This window comes from Vidua macroura, chromosome 21 (assembly GCF_024509145.1).
Source record: "Vidua macroura isolate BioBank_ID:100142 chromosome 21, ASM2450914v1, whole genome shotgun sequence".
Lineage (NCBI taxonomy): Eukaryota > Metazoa > Chordata > Aves > Passeriformes > Viduidae > Vidua > Vidua macroura.
In genome coordinates this window covers 6,455,728-6,480,148 of record NC_071591.1, presented here as the reverse complement: position 1 = coordinate 6,480,148, position 24,421 = coordinate 6,455,728, and the positions used below count along the sequence as shown (strand labels likewise).

Below are 24,421 nucleotides of genomic sequence, written 5' to 3'. Positions count from 1 at the left end.
ATTTGATGTGGGTTTTTAAATCAGCATCCATCAGCCAAAAGTGCAGAGTAAATCACTGCACACACAGCACATGAGTCTGCAGAATCACAGCCCATGTCCAACACACTCTACTCAAAAGCAAATCAGCAGGGCCCTCCTTGTGAAGTTCATTACTTCATGAAGTGGCTGTCTGATGGACAAAGATATGGATATACAGACATACATCCCTGTCTATCTTCCCTGGAAGTGTTCAGAGCCAGGCTGGCTTGGAGCAACCTGCTCTAGTGGAAGATGTCCCTGCCCATGGCAGGAGGGGAAATGAGATGAAAGAACCTTTTAGGTTCTTTCCAACCCAAACCATTCTGTGGTCCTATGATTCTATGTATACACACAGCCAGGATGGAAAATTTCCCTGGGAAATTTACTGCACTGCCCCGTGTTTTACAACCTGCAGTAGCACCAGGAAGCTGCAAGGGGCAGAAAGGACTGGGAAATGTGTTGTTTAGAAGCAGTTAACAACTTGCCTTCAGATAATCTGCTTAATGTTGTTTAACCTTAAATTCATTAGTAGCACATTTGGGGAGATTACACTAAACCCTCACGCCAGGACGCTGTGTTGGAACTTTCCTCCTTCTCAAGGCAGGCTGAGATCCTTCCCACCTCAGGCAAAGTCCTAAAGGGAGTCTGGGAAAGGACTTGTGGGGAGTGCAGTGCTAGGGCTGGGTTGAGCAGGACAGGAGCCAGCTGCTCGCTGTGCTGGCACAAGGAGGGCTGATGTCACCACCAGCTGAACACGGGTCCCCCTCACCCTCCTGTTCTCACTCCCTGCTCTGGGGACCTGGTTCAGACTCAGTTCTGCCTCCTCCTCACACCGTTCACAGCAAGATTCTTCCTAAGTTAGGTCATGCACGATCCAACTGCTCTGCTAATGCAAATCAGGTCTCAATAAACTCCCTTGAATTTCACCAGTGTGGCCTTACACAGCTCAGTCAAACCTCTGAATGAACACTTCAAACCACGTGCTCGCTCAGTGTATGAAGCCTTACCTCTCCGAGTTCTTTGCTTAATAAGGACCGAAGAGTCACACACAGCTTGCACCAAAAAAGAGCCTTTAGCAGTTGTGTTTGCAAAACAAAATCAATTTCCTAACTCTGCCAAGTGAGAAGGAAATGCAAGTTTTCCACAGGCCCCTCTGCAAACACTCCCAGAACTGATGCCACAGATGTGGATTTCAGAGTATTTGTAACAAAAATGGCCTTTGAAAGACATCTGTGGTCATGGAGAAAAGTCTGATACAATATCCTCATCCCATTTCCAGCTTTGCTCTGAGGGTTTTGTTGCTAGTGATTCACATCTCTGACAAAATGTGTCCATGTGAATGATACAGAAAACAGTGGGAAAACAGTGATTGCCTGTGGAGCCCCCATACACAGCTGAGGGCTGGGATTGTTCATAGCAGACACAAGAGATCAGAGGGCTCATTTTTTAGCTGGATTTTCCGACACAAAATGTCAACTGTGCTTATGAATATCTGTGATAGAAAACATTTTTGTGCCTTGGTTCTCATCTCGCATACAGGGGCATAATGAAGGAATAATTCTCTTGGAACAAATGTTATTACTGGGATGAGATTGGATTCAATCCTTTCTGTCACTGGGAAGACTCTTGCTGAAATTCAATGAATAAAAACACAAATGCAAAAATCCAAGTGGCATAGATACAAATTATATACATTTATTTTTACTCATTTTAAATAACATTCTTCTGTATAAATTCTGACATATATTCAAATCATACACTTTTTTTTTTCTTTTTAGAAATGCATTTGTAAGCATAGCATATGCTTGGGAGATGCCGTATTTGGATGCAGAGTGAGACTGATGGGTTTCAGATGGGAGCAAGTACAACTTTTAAGGCCCACATTTTTCTTATTTTAATCCATTCCTCTGACACATAAAGAGCAGAGTCCTGTGGGAGCTCACTCTAAAACTTCACTTTAAAGAGAAAACTATTTTTATATCCTTTATTTAAAGGAGACTGTGCAAACTTTCTGCCACATTTATGTTGCCTGTAACACTGAAGAGGATGATGCTGCACAGCAGTGGTTAACTGGCCCAGGATACCTGAAGGATGCTGGATATATCCCATCCTCTTTCCTAAATGCCTGCTAAGTTTGCTCAGCCTGGTCCAAGGGAATTATCATTCCAGTGGCTGACATCTCCTGACAGCTCCCCAGGGCTAGTGCTCCTCGTAGCTACTTCCAGCTACAGTGGTCCACGAGATTGGAGATCATCTCTCCTCATTAGCCCAACCACTTTTTTGCACTTCTGTTCCACTCCAAGTGCTCCCCAAGCTGAGAGCCCTGCAGGCTGCCCCGAGCCCTGCCCCAGCCCAGCTCTGTGCCCTTCATCTGCTCCTTCTGTCCCTTTGCCTTTACTGCTGGGCTGGACTCGCCCCAGCCAGACCAGCTGGGCCCTCACCTTGCCAAGGAGGGTGCCTGGAGCTGCTTCCCATATCCACCAGCCCCCCTGCCCTGTCACACCTCCCCTCTGCTCTGCAGTTCTGTCCCATGCCATGAGTGCCCTTCTCTGTGACAGCTCAGCACTGCAGCTGGGCACCATTCACAGGCAGAAGGTGCTACAGGTGGCCCATCAGGAACACCAGAGTAAGACTGACCCATGTGTACCTGGATTGCCACCTCAGCCCCACAAGTCACCAAGATGCCCTGCCCTGGCCTCGCTGGCTGCTCAGCTGGGCCTCAAAACAGCCCTGAGAGTCCATTTCTGGTGTACCTGCCCTTACCCCACCCTCAGGACAAACCTCAGCACCTGGGGAGCCTCACGACAGGCAATGACACAATCGTGGTGCTGGTGGCCTCAGCACCCTGGCACAGGTCCTTGAGCTCTGCCACCCCTCCAGATACAACCCAACCCAAGGTGACTGGAGACAGAACCAGCTCAGCTTCTTCCTCCCCTCCTGTGGTGCCAGGGGAACTGATAAGAGCACGGACAATCTCACATCACCAAAGTCAAACATGAAGCTGTTTATTCTTTCCCTGCTGAGGCACTGATCTCCTTTTATTACTGTTGCTCCTGTGTGCCAAGGCCCGGGTGGCAGGAGGTGGCTGCTGTGTCATTCTGCCATTTGACAAGCACGGTGCCAGTGCCACATCCTCACTGTGCTCCCTGTTCAGGAACATCCTGTGCCATCCAAATCTGGGCAGCCAGGTCCCCCTGCCCAACCAAGCTTCCCATCACGTTTTCCAGGCTGTCTCCATCCCTTCATCCAGCTGTGCAATCCACAGGCAGCAGCTGCCCCACCCTGCAGGGCATCCTGACTCCTCCTCTTCCCAAACACAAAGCCTTTGGATTACTTTGGAGGTCAGAAGCAGCCCAGGTGCCAACACCTCCTGTGCTGTGGCAGGCAGGGACTAGGAGGGCTCAGCACCTGAGCCCACGCTCTGCTTGAGCAGATGGTCTCTATTTCTACAGTGAGACAAAATCCAAGCCTGTTCCTGTTACAAAGCAGCCCACAGTCACGCCAAAATTTAAGGAAGAGGTGTTTTGTGGCAGAGATTAAAAAATCTGCTGAAGTATTTTAGAAACATTAAAGTGAACAACCTGTCCTTCGATTTGCTTGCTAGCATCAGTCCCAGAAGCCAACACTTCCTAAATTACCTTTCCTCACGCCATGAAGTGACCAAGTGCAAGTGTATCACTAGATCAGCACCTCTAAATAATTACAACTTCCAGGAAATTTTCTGTTTTGTCACCATCCTGCTCTTTAGAAGTTTGATGAGTAACTTGAGGATTAGCAATATCCAGATTTTCTCCTCCAGTCCTCCCCCGTTTTATAACTAAAAGTAACATTGCTCTGAATGACATGAGCCAGATTTATTACCTGAAGTATGGGACCTCACCCAGGCCCACTGCAGGCAATGGGAGATTTTCCATCAGCTTGGACCTATATGCAATTCCACATTCTTCCCTCACCATTTCCCTTGCTCATGCTCAACAATTTTCCTTCTGACTTGCCATGCCTCAAGTTTAAATCAGGCAGCAAGTTTTTGAGGCAGAAATGGCATCTTTGAGCATGTGTTTGAATCACCTACTTCCCCCCTGCCAAGTTTCCAAAGATAAGAGAAACCTCCTCACAGCACTGAAAAACAAATAAATAACCAACATGTTCTCTCTACCATTTCTCATCTGGAGAAATACTCACTTTTTCCTGGCTCAGAGGATGCATCCACCAGCTCCTGTATCACCACTGCCCCACCACACACAGCAACGCAGCTGCAGCTCTGAGGGTGGGCAACAGTGAGGGAAATATTTGTTTCTTGCCCTGTTTCCATGCAGTAATTTGATTTCCAGGGGTGGGACAGGTGGCACAGGGAGCACAGCCCCTGCTCCAAGGCACACACGCTGCAGGTACCAACCCAGGAGCTCTGTGGTGTGACCTCTCTGGGCAGTGCTGCCTGTGAGTTGTTCCCTCTGCTAACAGCCCATCAGCCTCCCACCAAAACCAGGGGAATCTGTAAAACCTGTTCCCTGGAATGATTTTTGGACAGCTGATTCCCCACCACCACCTTGTGCTGCTTTAAATTCTGAAAGCATCTGTGCCCTTTTACCTTCTGAGCCTCGAAGCGCACATCGGGTCCTGCGAGCTCTTCATCCCAAAGCTGTTTCCACCCAAATCCAGGAGACCTTTGCTTTTGGCCCTCAGGAGCCCAGGGGGCTGAGCTCAGCCCTCCAGCACGTCCCCCCTGCCGTGTCAGCTCAGCAGTGATGGCAGTGGGATCCCTCCACACGATGAGCACCCACTTGGGAGAACCTCAGCCAATGAGCCCAGGCTCTCAGTGTGTTTGTGACAGTGTATTTGCATTTTGTAGAGAGATTTAAAAGCAAGGAATACATTGATGCATCCAGTTTTTGGACACCTACTCAGCCCTAGTCATGGCAACACTGGTATTCACTCTGTATTTGAAGGAATGGCAAAATTTGACAGATTCAAGTAGGGAGCACTCACATTTTCTCTAAAAAAGAAGTTATTCAATGACAGTGGAAGAAAAGCTTTAAGCAGTTGGTGTTTGCCAGAGGCCCAGCTCCAACAATATTGCCATCTCATTTACAGTATTTTAAACAATCCTCATGATTTTTTTCTTTTTTTAAACAACATCACTAACCGCTGTACAATTAAAACCTAGAGGATAAAACATGACCTGGGAAGTGGGGAGGTTGGAGAGGGGCTCATGGTTTTGTTGTTGGGGATTTTTTGGTTGGTCAGTTGGTTGCTTGTCTTTTTTACAAATAATTACAAATACAATTCCAAGAAGATATATTACATTTTATATACAGAACACACCATTTCTATCAGGGTAGGGTATTAAGCCTGGCTTTTATTTTTACATGGCAACCCTGAGATGTCTTGTCGTCTTCCCTTGCACAGAAACTATACAAGTTCATTAACTCCTTCTAGAAAAAAATTGGATTGCTATGTCTTAATAGCATTATCACCCTGTATAAATACTCAGAAAGGGAAAAGCTTAGTCTCTTCCCTAACTCAAATGTTCTTAAATGTTCTTAGGATTTTTTCCCCATTTCCCTGCTTAGTGGGAACAGATAATGGTGACTTTTTCAGTGTGCAACTCACTCCTCCTACTTGCCTTTTGGTAGAACAATTACTTCCCTTTTTTTTTTTTTTTTGTTCTCCTTTTCAAGTAAGTTTCTGTCAAGAATGAAGATGATGCCTTTCCAAAGGTCTGTTTCCTGAAATTCCACTGTTAATTCATGAGCTACTTCTCAAACTAAAGGATGAAGACACAAGTGTTGGGTTGGCTGGAAACCAAGTAGCTTCTGACTCCTCATCGAGTTCTGCTCTCTCCACCCCACCACCTCTTCATAAAAAGTTTCAATTCAGTATAATCCAGTTTATAACAACAGTGAATTCTATGGATATTTATGGAGAACACTGAATGCATTTCACCACACTACCTGAAATTCAGGTGTACTGCACTGTCTTCTGTTCACCTGCAAGCTACAGCACGCTTTGCACCAGAGAGTATCTGAAGAGCAAATTCCTCTGCGCGGAGCCTTGGCACGGGTCCTGACACCCCTTCCACAGGCCCTGTAACTTTTTGAGAAGCAAACTTTGGAATAGCTGGATGACTTCTAAGCTTTATAATTATGCATGGGAGTCGTCAGCGTGAGCTGTCCATTCGGGGCCACCTCATTGCCATCATCTTCCAGCAGCCCCGACACGTCAGCGTTGGGAATGCTGTCGTGGTAGCTGCTGAAACTGATGTTGTCCTCTTTGAGTTCAATGGTCCAAAAGGGAGCATTAAGTTTTCGGTTCTGATACTCACGGTACATGTACACAGCGCCCACAAAGCCCATTAGTAGGACCACAACAATGATGATCACTGTCAAAATAATGATGTTAAACTGAGTCCATGAAACATCTGCGAAAGCAGAGGTGCTGTTGTCAGTGGAGCTTACAGGAAATACTGTCTGTAGAGTTGATGGTGACAAAGTACTGTTTAGCACTGCTGTGGAAAAGGATGTGGCCTTGGTGGTATTTGGAGCAGAAGTTGTAAACTCCCTTGGTTCTGGGCCAAGAGTAGCTTCTACAAAACAAATTAAAAAATAATCAATAAAAAAATCTGCTGAGCTGAAAATCAAACACAAACATAAGAGATTTGACATTTATATCACAGTTATTATGGCAATTACACTGCTAAACTAGTATTTTTTCAAAGCAGTTTAGAAAATGTCTGCCCAGGGTTGCGTGTGGGGTTTTTTAATATAATTCAGTGTGCTAAGTGCCCATGGACTACAGGACTCCTCTGAAAAGTCTGGTGCTGAGGGACAGGTGCAGCAGTCACGATTCAGGGTTCAAAACAGGAGCTCATGATGACAGCAAGTCCCAGTCCAGCTCCTCTTCAGACCAGGAAAGTGGGGCTTTACCAAGCTCAGCAAGTTTAGACTCTGAACCAACGTGTCCCTTGGTGTCTGTGTGGGCTGCACACTCAGACACAGCAACTGCAGGAGCTTAAACCCTTCACAACCAGTGCACCAGATGTAGGACTTTGTTCACAGTATTATTATTTCTACTTGTACAAACAAGAAGATCAAAACTGAAAAAACGAACCACAAGTATTCAGCCGTCTCAGCATTTTGCAGCAGGTTCTGTGTTTGCACCACTTTAGGTAAAAGGGCAGAGTAACCTCAGTTCTGCTTTTGAATGAAGTCATACACAAGCCACATGGAGATCCCCAGTCTACACAGCCAGAAGCAGGAGGTCACTGAATCACAACAAAAAAAGACTGTGGATGTTCTTTGGAAGTTTTTGAACACAGCAGAGGCCAGTTGGGATCCTGGTTTGGTTTCAACTGCTGGCCTAGGTGCACACAGGAAGGATCAGAACATGAGAACTACCAGACTGTTCTCTGTCTTTTCCTTGGCACTAAATAGCCAAGAACCTGCCTTGCTTCCAGCAGCCATGGGGTAACTCCCTTCTCAGTTCAGGAGTCAGGTTAACCTTGAGATCTCAGAAGTGGGATGCGAATTCATTACACCTGCATCAACCCTGCTGAGCTACAGGCCTCGGAGAGCACCACAAATCTGTAGTATTAAGCTCACAAATGCAGCTAATAAAGCACTTCCTCACATGAATAACCTGATCTATTTTAGATTCTCAAGTCCAGGCAACAGGAACACTCCACAAGCTGAAGCCTCAATCAGCCAGAATGTTCTCTGCACCTACTGCTCCACAGGACTCTCTGCATCCTCTTTCCCACTCTCTTCCTGCCAACAGAAAAGCAACTTCATTTTAAATCCACGTACAGCTGCAGCAATTACAGCTGATGCTGCCATGCTGTATAGATCCAGCTTCCAGCTCTCCTGAACATCTACTAATTATGATTGAGGAGGAGAGTCACTTCCGAAGGACTAATTTTGCACTAAGTTGCATCTCCAATGGCAACAGGAGCTGGAAATATTCAGCACATGTCTTGCCACGGGCCCTCAGGGGAACTCCCACAAGTTAACTTTGGGCTGTCACGTTCCCAGCTCAGGCAACCGAGAAAGAAATTCCTCTGGAAGGGGCATCACACACCTGACTGAGGTTCCTGCTCAGAGTCCCCTCCCTGCCGCAGCTCCTCTGTTCTCTACAGCTCTTGCCTCAGGTTGATAAGGACACTCAAGATGCTGAATGCCAGAAGGCATTTCTCTATGGCATGACAGGCAAAATTTTGCAACAGGAAGCAACGTGACAGGACCAAGAAGTTCCTGGAAAACCTCTGGCTTTGGGAAAATGGCATGAGGAATTCAGTCATCCTTTCCAAATTCTTTCACCAACACTTAATCCCTGGCAAAGCTGTAAGTAGGGAAAAAAACAGAACCTAGACAATGGCTGATTCACCAGCAAGGAAACAGCACTTTTCTGGGCTTTATGTGTGAGTCAGCATCAGCTCAGGGCTGGCACGGAGGCCTGGGGTGAAGACATTTCCTGGCGCTCCCAGGAACGTCACGGTGAAGTGCCGGGCTCTGGCCCCGGCGACGCTTCCAGGCCGTGACACGGCGCTGCCTGTTCCGCTCCCGGGGCCGTGCCAGCTCTCCAGATGTCCCAGAGCAGCTCCTTGAGAGCAGCAGCTGCTCACTCAATGGGCTGCTTTGGCAGCTTTGACGGGAGCCTCAGATCCAGCTGCTTGATTGAAGCGCCGGCTCTGCAGAGCTGCTGCTGCCTCCTGCAGTGGAGGAGCTCTGGCAGGAGGCCCCACGCCCGGTCCCGGGGAGGCTGCGGTGCTTGGCCAGAGCCACACTGCACCAGTGTGAGTCCCTGGTGTGCCTCCCCATGGCAGCAGGAGCACCACCTGCTCTGGGGCTGAAAACACTCGCTTTGGTCCTTTGAATAACCTCTCTATGTGCCTTGAAAGCACCAGAGTCAGGTTTAAGACTCTGGATGGCCCCTGTGGATACATGAGCTTTGCCCAGGCTGTACAGAACCTGCTGGCTCATTTCATCTGGGACCACTGAAACAGAGCCTGGGTGATGATTTCACTCCAGAAGCCACTCAAATGCACAGGTGATTTATGAAAATCTTTACCTAAAACAAGTTAATGCTCAATAACCTCAGCATGTCAGTTTTTAGGCAATTTTTGTTTAAGGAACTGGAAAGAAGCTGGACATCATTTTAATTGCTTAATAAAAAAGAGAAAACATAAGTGACAGGGAGAGAGGAAAGCTCAAGGAGCATGTTCCAGCCCCCTTGAAAGGGGACAGGCTTTCCCCACATCAGGAACTGGCTACAACAATGCCATTAAATAAAACTGAATGGTGAAAACTGCAAGTACCCAAGCAAAGCCACATGTACGGATTTTAATGGAGCAAGGCCATGTGGATCCTTGCACAAAACCAGAGCTGTGCAGGGGGAGGTAATGGATGAGCTGATGTAAAAGTGCCATTTCCAGCCCTCTTACATCTAATAAGCATCCAACTTTGTTGTACTGATCATCTCCCTGAGCAGGGAAGGACTCTGTGATTACACACCCAGTGAGCAGCACAGGAGTGAAAACCACATTAGATCCTGATGGAAGATCTGAACTGAATCTCTGTCCATGACAACGATAAATTTGTCCCCAAATACTTCCCTGAACTCTGGGTTCTTTCATCTAATACATGACAGTGGTAACATTTCCATGCATGGGACATCCACCATGAAAACCAACCTCCAGATAACCACTGAAGGAGCAACTCCATAACCATTTTCTCTCATTGTACATTAAATACACTACAAATGGATTGGGTTTTTTCCAGCTCATTCACTAGCAGTGCATGCCAGGGTCTGGAATCAGAGTGGTTACAGAGCTAACTCTAAACCACCCTTCAAGGCCAGTAGGCACCAATGGCTGGAATTGTCTGCGCAGGGAGGTGGTGGAGTCACCACCCCTGGACGTGTTTAAAAAAAGCCTGGACGAGGCACTCAGTGCCATGGTTCAATTGATGAGGAGGTGGTAGGTCATAGGTTGGACTAGATTATCTTAAAGGTCTTTTCCAACTCAGTTCATTCTGGGATTCTGTGATTTTGTTACAAAGATCTGGTTTTCTTCTCTGCACCAGAGGCCAGATGAATCTAAACTAAGGTGAACAATTAACAGCATTCCCTCTCCAACCTTTGGCCAGCTGCACAGTGAGCCTTGACACTGACTTGAGCAGCACATTTTACCTTTCCTGGTGCAGTTGGTGCCCTCGGAGTCCCTGCTGTAGCCCTCCTCACAGAGCTCACAGTGGGTGCCCGTGGTGTGGTACAGGCAGCCGATGCACTCGCCGCTGTCGGGGCGGCACACGCTGGGGGACAGCGCCGGGTCCACGTTCCCGTTGCACTCACACCTCACGCAGATGCTGTCCGAGTTGTAGTAGCCCTTGTCACACTGGTTGCAGTTGAGGCCAGTGTACCCTGGCCTGCACTTGTCACACCTCGGGACACTCTCGCCAGGCTCTGGAGAACGCAGAAAGCAAAGCAGGGATGTGCCACAGCCCCTTGCAGAGACACCCGCGCTGCGGGGTTTGTTCTGTGGGGTTTGTTCTATGGGAACTGACCACAAAGCATCCTGACAAAAATCAGCAGCCACAAGTATTGACCAATCTCAAATTTTGAGCTGAAAACATAACTTTTGAACTGCAGCATTTTCTCTGTTAGTAGGGAAAAAACAGCTTTGGGGAGTTCTGATGCCTTGTACCAACCTCACAGAGCAAACGCAGCACGTTGCTAAGGAAATAGATTATTATTCCTGAACATTTCCATCTCAAACAGGCAATTTCGGAGAACAGCTGGAACTATATCGGGGATCCTTGCAATCCAAAGGAACTTTTGGGCCTATACAAAGCCAGAAGCAGCTTGCTTGCAAAATTGATTAGGGAAATAGCACAAAAAGTCTTACATATGACTATTACACCTCTGACTTCTCTCAGTTACAATGGGGAATCTCTGCATGGAGTCCCATGGAGATGTTCAGAAGCAGACTCAGAAGTTTGGAGGGCTACATGGCACTGCTGAGCACCCCCTGCCCCCCTCCTGGCTGCCACGAGCTCAGCAGCTTCTCTGCAAAACTTTGCAGGTTCTTCAGAGCAGACTGCAGCAACACACTGGGAGCTGGAAGCAGACTTTAAGATCCCTTCCAAGCCAAACCATTTTGTGATTCTGATCCCTCCCTGCACAGCTGCTCTCACAAGAGGCAACACAAGCACCAGGGACCCATCACAGCAGATGCTGCTTCCAGTGCTCACAAACAGGAGCTCCACAGGCTATAAAACACCTTGCTGGGCTGACACACTCTGAGGGGCAATTTAACCGAGGAGAGCAACCTTCATTATGAGGAATTAGAGCAAAACAAGAGCCTCACGTAAGTGGCAGGTGCCGGTGGATGCCACAGTGGAGCAGGGGCAGCGCTGGCAGCCGTGGGCAGGATGGGTGCTCCGATAGAAACCCTCCTTGCAGAGCTCACAGTGCTTCCCCTCCGTGTTCTCCTGGCAGTCCAGGCAGGTGCCTGAGGAACAGAGAGGAGAACAAGCAAACATTCAGCAGCAGGAACTGGAGCAGAACATTTGGAGCAAGAATCCGTGTGGAACACACTCAATTATCGGAGCTCACAGGTGGTTTTGGATGCCCTCTGGCCAAAACATGATCCTGGCCTCTTATGACCTTCTGATGCTCATCCCCTTGCTGCACACATACACAGATAATGTGACAAAGCAGGTGGCCCCAGCAGAGGCCCCACAGCTCACCACTAAAAGGTCACTGCAGGTAAACACGAGTTATCAGTGTTAAAATTCTCCTCAAGGAAAGCAGTTTCAGTTTGCATCTGTACCAGTGAGATGGAGCACTGATGCTTTGAGTCCCCCAGTCTCATGAGGGGTACCTTTATGCCTTTCATTTTTTGTGTGAAGCCTCTTCCTGTCCACCTGGGCTGGTGGTCAGGGGTGAGGACATGCCACTGTCCTGCTTTGGGGGCAGGCAGCTCCATCCCACCAGCGTGGCTCCAGCTCCTCCACCCCTGGACAAGGCAGCAGCAGTCACCGACCTTCCCAGAGAAGCAGAGGAGTGGGGGCTCACGTGAGCCACCTGCCCTTCCTGGGGAAGCCCCTGAATCACAAACTCGACGTGCCATGCATTCACAGACGCCGTCCCCTAATGGCCTCCAAATTGCATTTTGATACTACTGTGACCCAGAAGAAAAATCTCCTTAGTTACAAAAGCACAGCCTCTATATAAAGCCCATCCATCACCAGGAACATGCTGTAATTCAGCTGGCTCCTCGGTGAGGTGGCAGGGAGCTGAGGGAAGATTTGATTAAATCCCATGTACCAGACTCTGCAAAGGCAACAGCCCTTTCTATGAACTGGGGTGACCCAGAGCAGTGGGAGAGCACAGACAGATCCACTGAGCTGATCCAGCAGTGCTGCTGGGGGATGGGGAAGTCTCATATCAACATCAACCACAGGAAAAAATCCTGATTGAGGTTTGTGCTGACTGTTATAAAGACCACGGCAGATTTTCTTATTAATATCAGAACAGTTTGGCTCCCTCACAAGCCCGACACGGCTGCTGCTCCTCAATTCCCACAGTGATGACTCCACAGCCAAGCATCCCCAGGCAGCCTGGCGTGTCCTTGCAGCCAGCCCTGATGCCAAGGGCAGGAAGCAAACCCAGGAAGTGGCTGATTCACCCACCCAGCAGGGCCCTGCCAGCACCCCTTGCTCAGCGTCACCTCCCACACACTGTTTGCTCTTCCCTCAGCAGCCTGTCAGGCACGAGCCAGTGGTTTTTGTGGGAGAGATGTCAGGTTTAGAGGGGAAAATTATCTGCTACGCTTGGTTTCTGCAGCTGCAAACCTGGATCAGCTGTTTCAGAGGGATGGATGTCTTGGACAGGGAAGTTCATCTGCCTGGTCACAGCAAGGCTGCCTTGGACAGTGATCCCCAGGCCCTAACAGGGGCATAAATCTGGAATCACACCTGTGTTGCCTTGGTCATTTCAGGACCAATGTCTTTCCCATCAGCAGAAATCACCCACATCCATCTCCAGCAGCCCTGCAAATGGCTGTGTTCCCCTGAGTCAGCAGGTTGCTCAGCCAGGCAGAGCATGCACGGGCATGCAATCAGGTATCACTGTGGAGAGCCTTAATAATTAATAGCACTTCTCAGGCTGATAATGCCCTCAGGAAGGATCAGACCTCACAGGACCCCAGCTGGGAAGCACCAGCCCACCTCAGTGCACAGACACACCACGGAGTACAAGGGTCATGGCAAAGGAAGTGCCATCAGCTGGGGAGCTCCTGCTGCCCAAGTTATTTATTTATGCCCAGTAATTTTAAATATTCCTCCTGGCCAGAACGATGCCAAGCAGGAGCTGGCTGCAGAGCCAGCAGAGGGAGCCCAAAGTATAGCAGTAATGGGAAAAAACTTTGAAAATTGGACAAAGGCTACACAAAACCGATACAAAGCTGGGGAGGTCACACAGAGTGCAGTTTCTAGAGCAGGCATCCTATCTAATTTTTAATCAACTTCGTTCTCTGTTCTGGTTTTGTTTGGTTCCCTCAGCCACGGCAGTATAAAGTTTTTGTCAAATCAACAATAGGTCATTAAGCAAAATGAGGGGTTTTCATTGCAATGCTGTGGGCAGCACTGGGCAATCCCAGCAGAAAGAGCAGCCCCATCCCAGGAGCAAGGTCTATGCTGCGTTTTCTTTGATAAATCAAGAGCAGGAAGAACACTGAGGGAGAAAAAAGGAAGAGCAGATTATCCTCCTCCTTCACAAAACCCACACACCCAGCTCCAAATCAGTAAGACAGCTGATGTGTGCACAGCTTTAGTGACAGCCTTGTATCCCTCAGTACTGGTAGGACATAAGCACACAGAGTTCAGTATAGGAGTGAACGCAGTAATTCATGCTCAAGGGAGGCAGGAATTCACCCCCAGGGAATGCAGACCCAGTGCCCACGGACCAGGGCATTCCTCTGCTGCAAACACACAGCCCATGAGGGAGCACATGGACACAAATTGCCCAGAAATACCTGATTTCATGAGCTCTGCCTCTCCACCAACAAATTCTGCAACATTACTTTTAATTATTACCCTTTTCTAAGCTCCTGGATGAATATTACAGAACTGCCCTTCAGCCTGGAAGTTTTGAGGAGAATTTGGAATTTGAAGTGAGTGCTGCTGGGGCTGAAGGGGGGGGTTGTGCAGGCAGTCCCATAACAGTGCTCCTCCAGGATCCCTCCTCCCAGGTGAGATGGCACAGCAGTTAGGCTCCCCCTGCCCTCCCATAAGCTGTTCAAGCACAGGTGCCTCGACATTTGCACTCCATCAACATCTGAGTGAGAGACAGTCAAAGAAATATTCAGGGAAAATTAACAAGGCTGATTTATAGAAAGTGGGCAGTATTAATTAGATGCTGCCAGTTTTTAGCAGCTCTAATCCTGTTATCTGTGGCAGCAAGTCCCCTTACGTCAGTGCCAGCACAGTATATGTTTCCAGGTAAACAGCAGCTAAACAAAAGGTCTTTAAAAGCCCATGTTGTGTGTTTGTGTAAGTGCAGAGAACAATAGAGCCCCAGTTTTTTATACAGGCTGCTGAATTAGGGCTCTGCACTGCAGCCTGGGCTAAAGCACACAGCCTTCACTGCCTTCCTTCAAAGGAGTCCAACCCCAACCTTGCATTTCCATTTCAGCTTTAAGGTAAAGATTTTGGGTATGCAAGGCAAAAAGATGTAGATGAAGGGGATAAGAGCAGAGTGTGAACAGAGGGGGCAGGTGAAGGCTGCAGCCCCATGTGACAAGAGGACATCATCACCTGTGGAGCTGTCGCAGGTGTGGGAGTGGTTGTTGCACTGGCAGGGCTCACACGTGGTCTCATTGAACCTGTAGTAGCCCTCGCTGCAGCGGTCACACTTCAGGTCCGTGACACCAACTTTGCACTGGCACTTCCCAGAGCTGCAGAGGGAAAAACAAACAGTGAGATCTGGCTGTGCTGGGAGGCATCCAAGGTACAAACCTGCAGGCAGGCTTTTGGACTCCCTGTCTTCCTTTCTGCCGGCAGCAGGACATGAAACCCAGGGGCAAGCATTTCCAAAAAGTGATGGGGAGCTCAAGAAAGGACGAGTGTCTGCCAAGCCAGTTGCCCTGACAGCAATTTCCAGCTGGGCACCAGAAATCATTGGTCATTCCAGAAAGCCTTGGCCCAGAGCCATTCCCTTGCATCAGCCCCAGCAGATACTCCCACAGCCCCTCTGGAGTCCCTGCTCCACCTGCACCAGCCCTGGGTGCTGCAGGACACTGGCACACCCATGGTCACTGTGCCTGAACAATCCCAGAGCACCCACGTGGGTCATCCTCTCCCTTCCACATCAGTGCTGAGCAGCACCTCCCAGATTTTCGTGTGAGTAGACAATTCCCTGCTCACCAGCTGCTCTCCTGGCTCCCCTGGGAGCTGGGGCAGCAGCTCATGTGTCCTGCTTGGCTTCAGCCAGGGCAGGTGTCAGCCACCTGCACTCTCTCCTCTTCTCCTCCGTGATCCCATTTATCCCTTCCCCATCTCCATGGACACTTGGGCAAGGCCCCTCTCTCCAGCTGAATTCTAGCCAGTAAAGCCAGGGAGAGACAAGAGAGGGTTCTCCCCTCCCCAGCAGAGGCTTCCACTCCAGCTGACCTAGACAGGAGCTGTTTACTTGGGCACAGTGTGACTGCAGGGAGGGTGGAGCACTGTGCTGTGAACACAGAGGGCATTGCTGGTGGCTGCCATGAGCAAACAAATACCAGGAGCTATAAAAAGCAAAGGTTACCCTCATTCCTTTGGCTTTCCATGCTACTCTCTCCACACAGAGGCTTCCAACACTTTGCTTTCATAACAGACTTTATACACTGGCAGCATTTAGCTCAGCTCTCAGAGGAATCACAGGAATGGATAAATTCCCATCCAGCCCTGGGCACGGCCACTGCTGGAGGTGGCTCATCCCACCTGCACACTGGGAACAGCCAAGCCAAGGGACAGAGAGCTCCCAGTGCCTCTGCACATCCCCAACAGCCCTGGGGGGACCTGCAGGAACCCCAGCCCTGCCTGCTGCAGGGAACCAGGACAGCAACCCAAATAAACAGCATTTGGTCCCCTCCAGGTGATGGATTTATCTGCAGAGGAGGTGATACACACAGACCCACAGACAGCCCTTACATGCTGCATCACCCTCTGAGCTCTCCCCTGTGTAACCTCCACCCTGTTCAAACACCTTTTGAACACCTCTGAAATACCTTTTAAAATCACCATTTCAGGGCTCACCGTGCCTGCACAAAGCTCATCCATTGTTCTCCCTCTCTTCCTGGAAAGACTGAGCAAGGCACAATTTGCTCCTAAATGCCTCCAGAAAAATCTGCTGATTAAAACTAATAGATGTTTGATGCACTGTTGATGTGTTGTTTTTAACTAAAATGCAGTACATTGCGATGTTTTGGGCAAGACGTTGCTTCTGTTAGAAATTAGCATCATTCAGTATTTCTGTTGTTTGTTTGTTTGTTTGCTAAAGGAAAAGGAACTACTCACCAAAATATGGACCTCAGCCCAAGGGGTTACACAATTAAGTAGTTGCAGAATCTGAAATCTCAAGCATATTTAATGGCCTGATTACAAGAAGAAGAAAGAAATATGATGTTTCCTTGCTCTCCAGGCCATTATCTGGAAGTGCAGCGGGGCAGATGCAAAATTCAAAGGCATGCTGGTAAGCAGCTCAGTATGTTTGGCTGGTAAGCAGCTCAGAATGTTTGACTTTTAAAGAGCTTTTCACAAGACCCAACATTAATCCAAACGTTGTCACAGTGTTTAAAATAAGCGCAAACAAAAAGCAGCTTTTTATTATTTGCTCCTGGCTGCTACTGCTATTCCTGTAAGAGGGCAGGGACAGGCAGGGAAAAGCATGTGCTATGGGGAGGAAAATCTGATGTTTAGCCTGAAAACACATCTTTTGGGGATGCAGCATTATGAGCAGGGTTTTGTAGGACCAGGCATTTGAGCTGCATCATCTTCACCCTCCCTGGCTTCCTCCTGGAGTTCAGAGAGCTCTGTTTGACTCCCTCGTGTCCCTGATCCAGCCTTTTTCTCAATGACACCCTCCTCTTCCTCCCTGCTTCCACACAGACTCCCATTTCATTTCTTTCAAGGAGGTTTATTTCCCCAGTGACCCTGCTGGAGCTCAATTCAGCATTTTGGGGCACAGTCCCTTGATTTTACTCGCTAGCTTAGAAATAACAGGAAAGAAAGCTTTAAAAAGAAGGAAAAAAAAAAGACTGTTTGGAAAGTTTGGTTTGAATGCCTCTTGAACAGACCTTTTCTCAACATGTTACACATGGCACAGAGCCAAGTCCTGCATGTGCAAGAATTAAATCACTCAGCAAATATAAAGCTTTGCCTGTGGTCATTGCTTCCACAGAATAAAGCCCCCTTACAACACTCCTTTTTATAGCTCCAGCCCAGCAAAGTCTGTCAGACACTTTTTAAAGCAAAGGTCAATGATATAAATGCATTGAAACCACAAAAAAAAAAAAAAAATCCTGTTAACAGACCAATTGTGCCCATAAAAATCCAGAAATTTGAAAGAAAAGACCCACAGTTTAATACTTGCACAGTGAGAACTGAACTGGATTTTGAGTATCAGCCAAGAATTTCTTTTTGGGGGGAAGTGGGGAGAATGAGGGGGATGGGAAGAGGAAAACGTTTTGATGCAGCAACATCAATTACTCAACTCCACTTCAGATGATGATTAACCCCTCTGAGGCCAGCTAGTGTTCAGCTCTCACAAGGAATTGATACAAAGACGTATTGGGATAAAACCAGACTTCCAGTTACCAGAGTCTCCTGCCAGCATTGGTTTCTACCAGATTTTTATGAATACACTCACTGGAGACTGTGTAGGTGGTGTGTATCACCATCACATCATCCATCAACTTTACAGATGTTTCCTACTGATTAAAACCATCACGAGCACATGAGGCACTGGCAAAAGGAGCAGGCAGCGATTGCTGGTCAGAGCACAGCCACATCCAAGGCTTGGATCCAGCATGGAATGATGTGACCCTCTGGGGACAAGGGCCACATGCCAGGTTTGGGACCCCCCCAAGGCAGGAGCTGGTTCACCTGAGCACCCTCATCCCTCAGGGTCCGTGTTCTGCCTCAGGAGACAGCCTAGGGCTGGACTAGGACACAGCCACCCCAGGCAGCAGCATTCCCACAGCCATGGGGCAGGGCAGTGTAAATAAAACATCGGGGCAGGGGACAGCCTACACACCCCAAATTATGTCTGCAAAAAGCCAGCCTGGTTTTGTTTCCAGCCCCCACAGCTCCCTTCCACTCCTCTCAAGGGGAAAGAGATGCAGGATCCCATCACTTGCCAAGAGATTTGTGCCACTGGAGGCAACCAAATGTTCCCTAAGGTGGGATTTTACACAGGACTGTGGCTTTACAGGTACAGAAGTCAAGGGGACACATCAGAGACACCCCAGCCCTCCCCTGGATACTGGTAAAGAGGAGGACTGCAGACAGTTCTGACCCCACCTGGAAGTGTCTCAGGAGCAGGGCACAGAGGACAGGGAACAGCCCCTGAAGCCACAGAGCATCCTGCAGATGGTTTCCTGCCAGGTCTGGTGGCTGGGGAAGGACACGGTGAGGGGCTGGGCTTGGGAGCTTGGGCAAGGCCCTCACTTGGCACTGCTCAGCACAGACTGCACAGGAGCTCAAGGCCTCATCACAAGGGGAAAAAAGCACTAAAGTATCTGTGACCTGAGACAGACCACAATGTGCAGCCACATCTGCAAGGGGTCTCCGCTCCTCCTCCACAGAAACATCTTGATTTTAGCAGGGACATGACAGGCACAAGATGGATGGGAGGATGAAGGACCATGGCCTTAGGGGCTGTTGGGAGACAAGCTGTGCACAGTTAATGGTCTTACAGAAAACCCTCAGCAAGCTCCAATCATTCCTTTTATTTTCTTTTTTTTTTTTTTTTTCTAAGGAGGAGGAAGGGAGAAATTAATATTGAATATATTCCCAGACACCAGAAAAGCCTGGATGCCCCAGTCAGAGCCCAGGGACTCCCTGGCCATGTCAGACCCAGGCTAAACAGCACAGCACCAAACTCTTGTGCCTTGATTTTCTAAACATAAGAGATTGGTAAGATTTTAGGGCAGAGAAGGAGGGACCTTCCATGGATCTCAAACCATGCCCTGCAGGTGAGCCATGCAAAACCTACAACAAGAGTTTTTCCAAATCCATTTATTGTCTTCCCCTTGAAGCACAGAGCACACGGCCACACCCTGCCCAGCTCAGCATCTCCCCGAGCAGCCCCAGCAGAGCTGGGCAGGGCACACTGCCTAAGAGGAAAGTGAGGGCTACACCAGCCCTTCCCTGGACATCTCCAGGTGGCATGTCCAGCTTCACCTGTCCCCTTGGGAAGCCCCAGTGACAGCAATGCCCCTCAGTTGTCCCAGCAGGGCACGGGGTGTCCCTGTAACAGACACAATTCACAGCAGCGACGGCGCTCCCTGGGAACGAGGGAAATCGCCTTGAACCACGAGCATCTTTAAAACAAACCCCATGAAAAGGCTTTGTCACACTTTGATGGGATAAGACAAAAGGATTCTGCACAAGATTAGGAGGATTCAGAAGAGATGTCTCCAAAAATGGTGCGTTACTGCAGCGAGCCAGGCTCCTTTAGTGCTGATTTTCTGTGATGTCTGACAGCAGCCAGGGGATAAATCTCTCTTACACCTTCCTGGGCAACATGGAAAAGTTCATATTTGAAAGCTAAATGCTCCAAGACACTTTGGTGGGAAAGCAATGTTGTTAACACTCAGAATCACTTAGGTGGAAAAGGCCTCCACGATCACTGAGTCCAGCCTTTGAGTGATCATCACCTGAGCACTGAGTGCCATGTCCAGTCTGCTGAACACCTTCAGGGATGGGGACTCCACCACCTCCCTGGGCAACCCCTTCCAATGCTTCACAACCCTTTCCATGAAAAAAATTCTTCCTGGTGTCCAACCTGGTGCAGCTTGAGGCCACATCCTCTCATCCTGAGGATACCAAGAACCCTCACAACCCACGTGCTGACTTTTCTGTCCGTCAGTTATTGAATATCAGCACGTGGGGAAGGGGAGAGCAGGAAAAAGCCCCACACTGGGTTTCTCCTCCCCACTCCCTCAGCAAAACCCAAAGCTGCTGGTGGCCGAGGTGGCTCTGTGGGAGAGTCAGTGGGGCCAGGGCCAAACCCTGCACCAGCCGCCCGCTCTGAGCCCCTTTGTGGAGGGCACAAGAAGCAGAGCTTTATGGGGGCCAACACTGGCCCATTGTGTGCCACATTCCTCACTCCGTGCTGGGGCACGGCAGCTGTTTTGTAGGGCAGCCCTCGACAGAGGGGGGACACTTCACAGCTCTGAAAGGCCACTCTGTAAATGTCAAAGGGCCACCTTGTCTGGCCACCGCCGCCTCCGCGGCCCCAGCTCCCCCGCCAGGGAAAGCCAGGAATCTCCAGGAGGGCTCTGGAAAGCCAGGAAGCTCCAGGCTGAGCTCTGGAAAGCCAAGAATCTCCAGGCTGAGCTCTGGAAAGCCAGGAATCTCCAGGAGGGCTCTGAAAAGCCAGGAATCTCCAGGCTGAGCTCTGGAAAGCCAGGAATCTCCAGGCTGGGCTCTGGAAAGCCAGGAAGCTCCAGGCTGGGCTGTCCCCTCCAGATGCCCTTGAAGGCAGGGGAGGGGGTAATGGAAAGTCCACACTGGCCTGGAGAGGGAGCTTGGATGGGGTCCTGCACAGTTCCATGGGCAGAAGCCTCACTCACAGCAAAGTCCCAGCCTCAGCTGGTGGGTGCTGGCTTCCCAAAGTAGCCTCTGGGGATCTGTGCAGGGATGGGCCAGGGACCCTCAATGCAGAGAAGGACACATCAGTGGGGATGCCAGGGGATGGGGCTGGTCCCCACTGAACACATCTGTTTTGCCCAAAGGGGTCCCTCCATCCCCCAGACCTCTGCTGGTGCCTCTGCTCAGGCAGCAGAAGACTCAGGGTACAAGCAGTGCCTGAAGTACACGCTGGGCACCACCCCCCAGCCAGGATTTAGCCACAAAAGCTTAAACAGTTGAGCCCACATTTCTTTTTGAGGGCAGTCAGTGTTTGCCAGAGCAGCAAAGTTTGCAACAGACAACACAGGAACGGCAATGCCTGATGGAAAACCCACAAAATAACAGGATTTCTGAGAAGCCATAATTACCATAGGGGAGATGATAACAATGCACCTTTCCCTGCTGCTGTGTCCAGTCACTCATTCATTTCCCATTCCTGTCTGCAACTGAATAAAAATGGGTTCAGGTACCTTTACCTTCTTCTGGGGGGAGAGAGGAGGAGAGCTAATCAGATGTAAAGGATGTGAGAGGCTGGAACAGGGGAGAGATTTAGATAATTAAACCATGCAGAAAAATAGGCTTTAACAGGGTATTCTTCTGCTTTTCTGACGTCCACATGTAATAATTTCCGCTACAAAACAAGATCTGTTCTCTGCAGAGTGATGCTGACAAGGCATTACTGGGAGATAATGAGCCACCAGTTGTGCTCATCCAATCTATAAAAGGGAGAGCAGGCTTTTTAAAGAGAAAAAGGGGGTTTGGCTGGTTTTGGGGGGGCTTTAAAGCACAAGTCCTTGAGGATTTCAGCTCCCAAGGTCACACCTCCAAAGGGGAGCAGTGCCTGATGTGGTTTACTGGACTGCTAAAATACAGCAGAACGGAAAGACAGATCCCACGCAAAAGAGAGACCTTTCAGAAGTGTGATGACACTCTGCACACAGAAAATGAAGACTTTATCTATGCAAAACAAGAACTCCATCACTTCCCCCAAATAACCTCCAGGGTCTGGGATGGCCAGCAGCCCTGCAGGCTGGTGAAGCTCCACAAAAACTTTGAATTTCAATGGACCTGCATCTCCTGACCCCTGAAACCTCCCCCCCAAATCCTGCCTCACAGGAGGTTCAAGGTGTGCCCAGACTGTGCCACACCAGGCTGCCCCCCACAGTCTCTTTGCACCTTCCCACATCCCACCAGCTCCACAATCCCAGTGTGTGGCTCCCCCTTCCCAGCTTCCCAAGCCCCCTCAGAACCCCCAGCCCTTATTCAAAGGTCTCAACAAAGCACTTTGTCCAGTGCTGCTGACCTCACCCTCAGCAGCCAGGCTCTTCAAAATCCCCACGAGCTGGGGTCGCAGGATCAGCCTCTGCACACAGAACCCCACCACAAAGGCAGCACACAGGGACAGCCACTGCCCTCCCTGCTCCAGGGGACAGCCATGTCCAGATGCTCCCAGGGACACTCTGCCTTCACTTTTTTTAACATGAACACAAAGCCTGAGGTCCCCTTGAGGGGGCAAAGCATCTCTGAATGAACACTTGGGCATTTATATGTGTGCGTTATCACTTTTTTCTCCCTCTTTTTTCACTGGAAATGAGTGACAGGAGCTCTCTCCCACATGACTTATGCCAAGCCTGCAGCACAAGCCATGCAGGAATTGGGATCACAGGGCTGTCTGTAGCCAGCAATAAGGAAAGGCTGCTGGACCAGCAAAGAAGCAGAGCACTGCACCCTTGGGCATGGGGTTTCAGCCCACAGCAACCAAAGGAGAGCAGAGATCACCTTCAAGCTGTCTGCTGGAGCTTCTGCTTCCCACTGCCCTTCTACTTGTGCAGAAACTGAGCCACAGGCAGAGGGAGCAACTTAAACTGATCCACAGACCCCAGTTTAACAGGCATTTGTTTGCTCTAGGGACAATGGCAGCATATGTGTATGATTAGTTTAGAGCTTTTTAAGGGAACTGGAAAAACCTAACCCAGTTTAGATGGTTAACCTGGGTTTAGGTAAGCCATGTGGCAAAGCCCTGTCAGGGGAGGTTTAGGCTGGATACCAGGAAAAGGTCCCTCCCCCAGAGGGTGTTGAGCACTGGAAAAGGCTCTCCAGGGAATGATCCCAGCCCCAAGGCTGCCAGAGCTCCAGGAATGTTTGGACAAAACTCTCAGGCACAGGGTGGGATTACTGGGGTGTCTGTGCAGGGTCAGCAGTTGGACTGGACGATCCCTGTGGGTCCCTTCCAGCTCAGAATATTCTGTGATTCTGTGATCCCTAAAACCCCCAGCAGCCACAGCTCTCCTCTTGTTCCCTGGCACAGGTACTGCTGCATCACTTTTCTCCCCTAGAACCAGGACAAGTTTAAAAAACAAAACCTCCCAGGGAAGCAGGGAATTGAGGGCTGAACCCTTCTGCCAGGCAGCAGCATCTCCTAGCAGCATCTCTGCTTCACAGCTCCAGCCCCCGTTCACATCCCAAACCCACAGGAGCACCCACGCAGGGCCAGCTGCTCGTGGGCTAAAAAAGCTGCCCCCACAGCTTCAGGAAAGGAAGAGCCACACACACCCAAGTGCTGGGCTAGGAAAAGTTGGGATAAACACCTCAAAGGAGGTAAATCCAGGTCAGCCCTCCTGCAGATGAGCTGGGTCACGCTGGGCAGCGTCTGCAGTCCCACGTGGGGATGGGCAGTGCTGCCAGCAAGGTAAAAATAAACAAACCAGAAACTGCAGAGTCATCTGCCATCTCCTGCTCCCCAGGAAGGGGATGCTGCCTCATCCAGGCTGGCCTCGTGCTGCCTGCAGTCCTGGGCCTTCAAACCCCGCAGCCAGAGGCCAGGTTTACATGGAGAATGATCTCAGTGTGTGCTTAGAGAGCTGTGCCTGCACAGCTCCTCACGCCAGGGCACGAGGGCTGCAGAACTAAAGGCCTTCTGAAACCAAACCTCCTTCCCTCACCCTGTTCATCCCAGGTCTGTGTGCTGGCTAACGCTGCCCTGGCTCAGCTGGGGACACGGGTGGCACTTTGGGCAAAGCTGCAGGGGGTGCAGAGGGCCAGAAACACCGTGAGGAGCCCCAGTGCTCCCACTGCTGCCCTGGCTACTGGGACTGGAGACCACCAACCCCAGCCTGCTCCTGCTGCCTCTGCCCTGGCTCCCTGCCCAGCCTTAGGGAGCCAGAGATGAGAGTTCAGGCACAGGACTGCTCACATGAAGGAAAAAAGGGAAAAGAATCGTACAGGGGCACAAGGCTGGGAGATGTGGGCTGGCCAGCCTGGGCATGGTGACCTTCTCCAGCAGCAGTGATCACTTTCACTCCCTCCACCAGGCTGGGAGGTTCTGGTTTCCTCAGAGGACACACAGCACAGCCTTCAACTCGAGGGGCCCAAAAGATGGTGAGAGATGCAGCTGGTGGGGACAGCTCTTGGCTGGGACCACATCCCCATGGGCTGAGGCCACTGCCAGGCAGCCTCCCCACTTGTCACTGTCCCCAGAGCTGTGCAGCAGGAACACAGCCCTTCCAGCCCAGCCC

The 24,421-nt window shown here is 49.8% G+C and overlaps 1 protein-coding gene across 1 annotated transcript in view; it reads right to left on the bottom strand.

Annotated features, from left to right (window-relative positions):
- Positions 1 to 1,682: 1,682 nt before the first annotated feature.
- The window catches only part of MEGF9 (multiple EGF like domains 9), a 48,635-nt gene continuing 25,896 nt past the window's right edge, over positions 1,683 to 24,421 (bottom strand). The window contains exons 4-7 of the mRNA XM_053996785.1: positions 14,829 to 14,968; positions 11,378 to 11,521; positions 10,201 to 10,473; positions 1,683 to 6,601 (exon numbers count right to left, since the gene is read on the bottom strand). Coding sequence (XP_053852760.1) covers positions 6,147 to 6,601; positions 10,201 to 10,473; positions 11,378 to 11,521; positions 14,829 to 14,968 — 1,012 coding nt within the window. The 3' untranslated portion in view covers positions 1,683 to 6,146. The remainder of the gene's footprint in view (positions 6,602 to 10,200; positions 10,474 to 11,377; positions 11,522 to 14,828; positions 14,969 to 24,421) is intronic.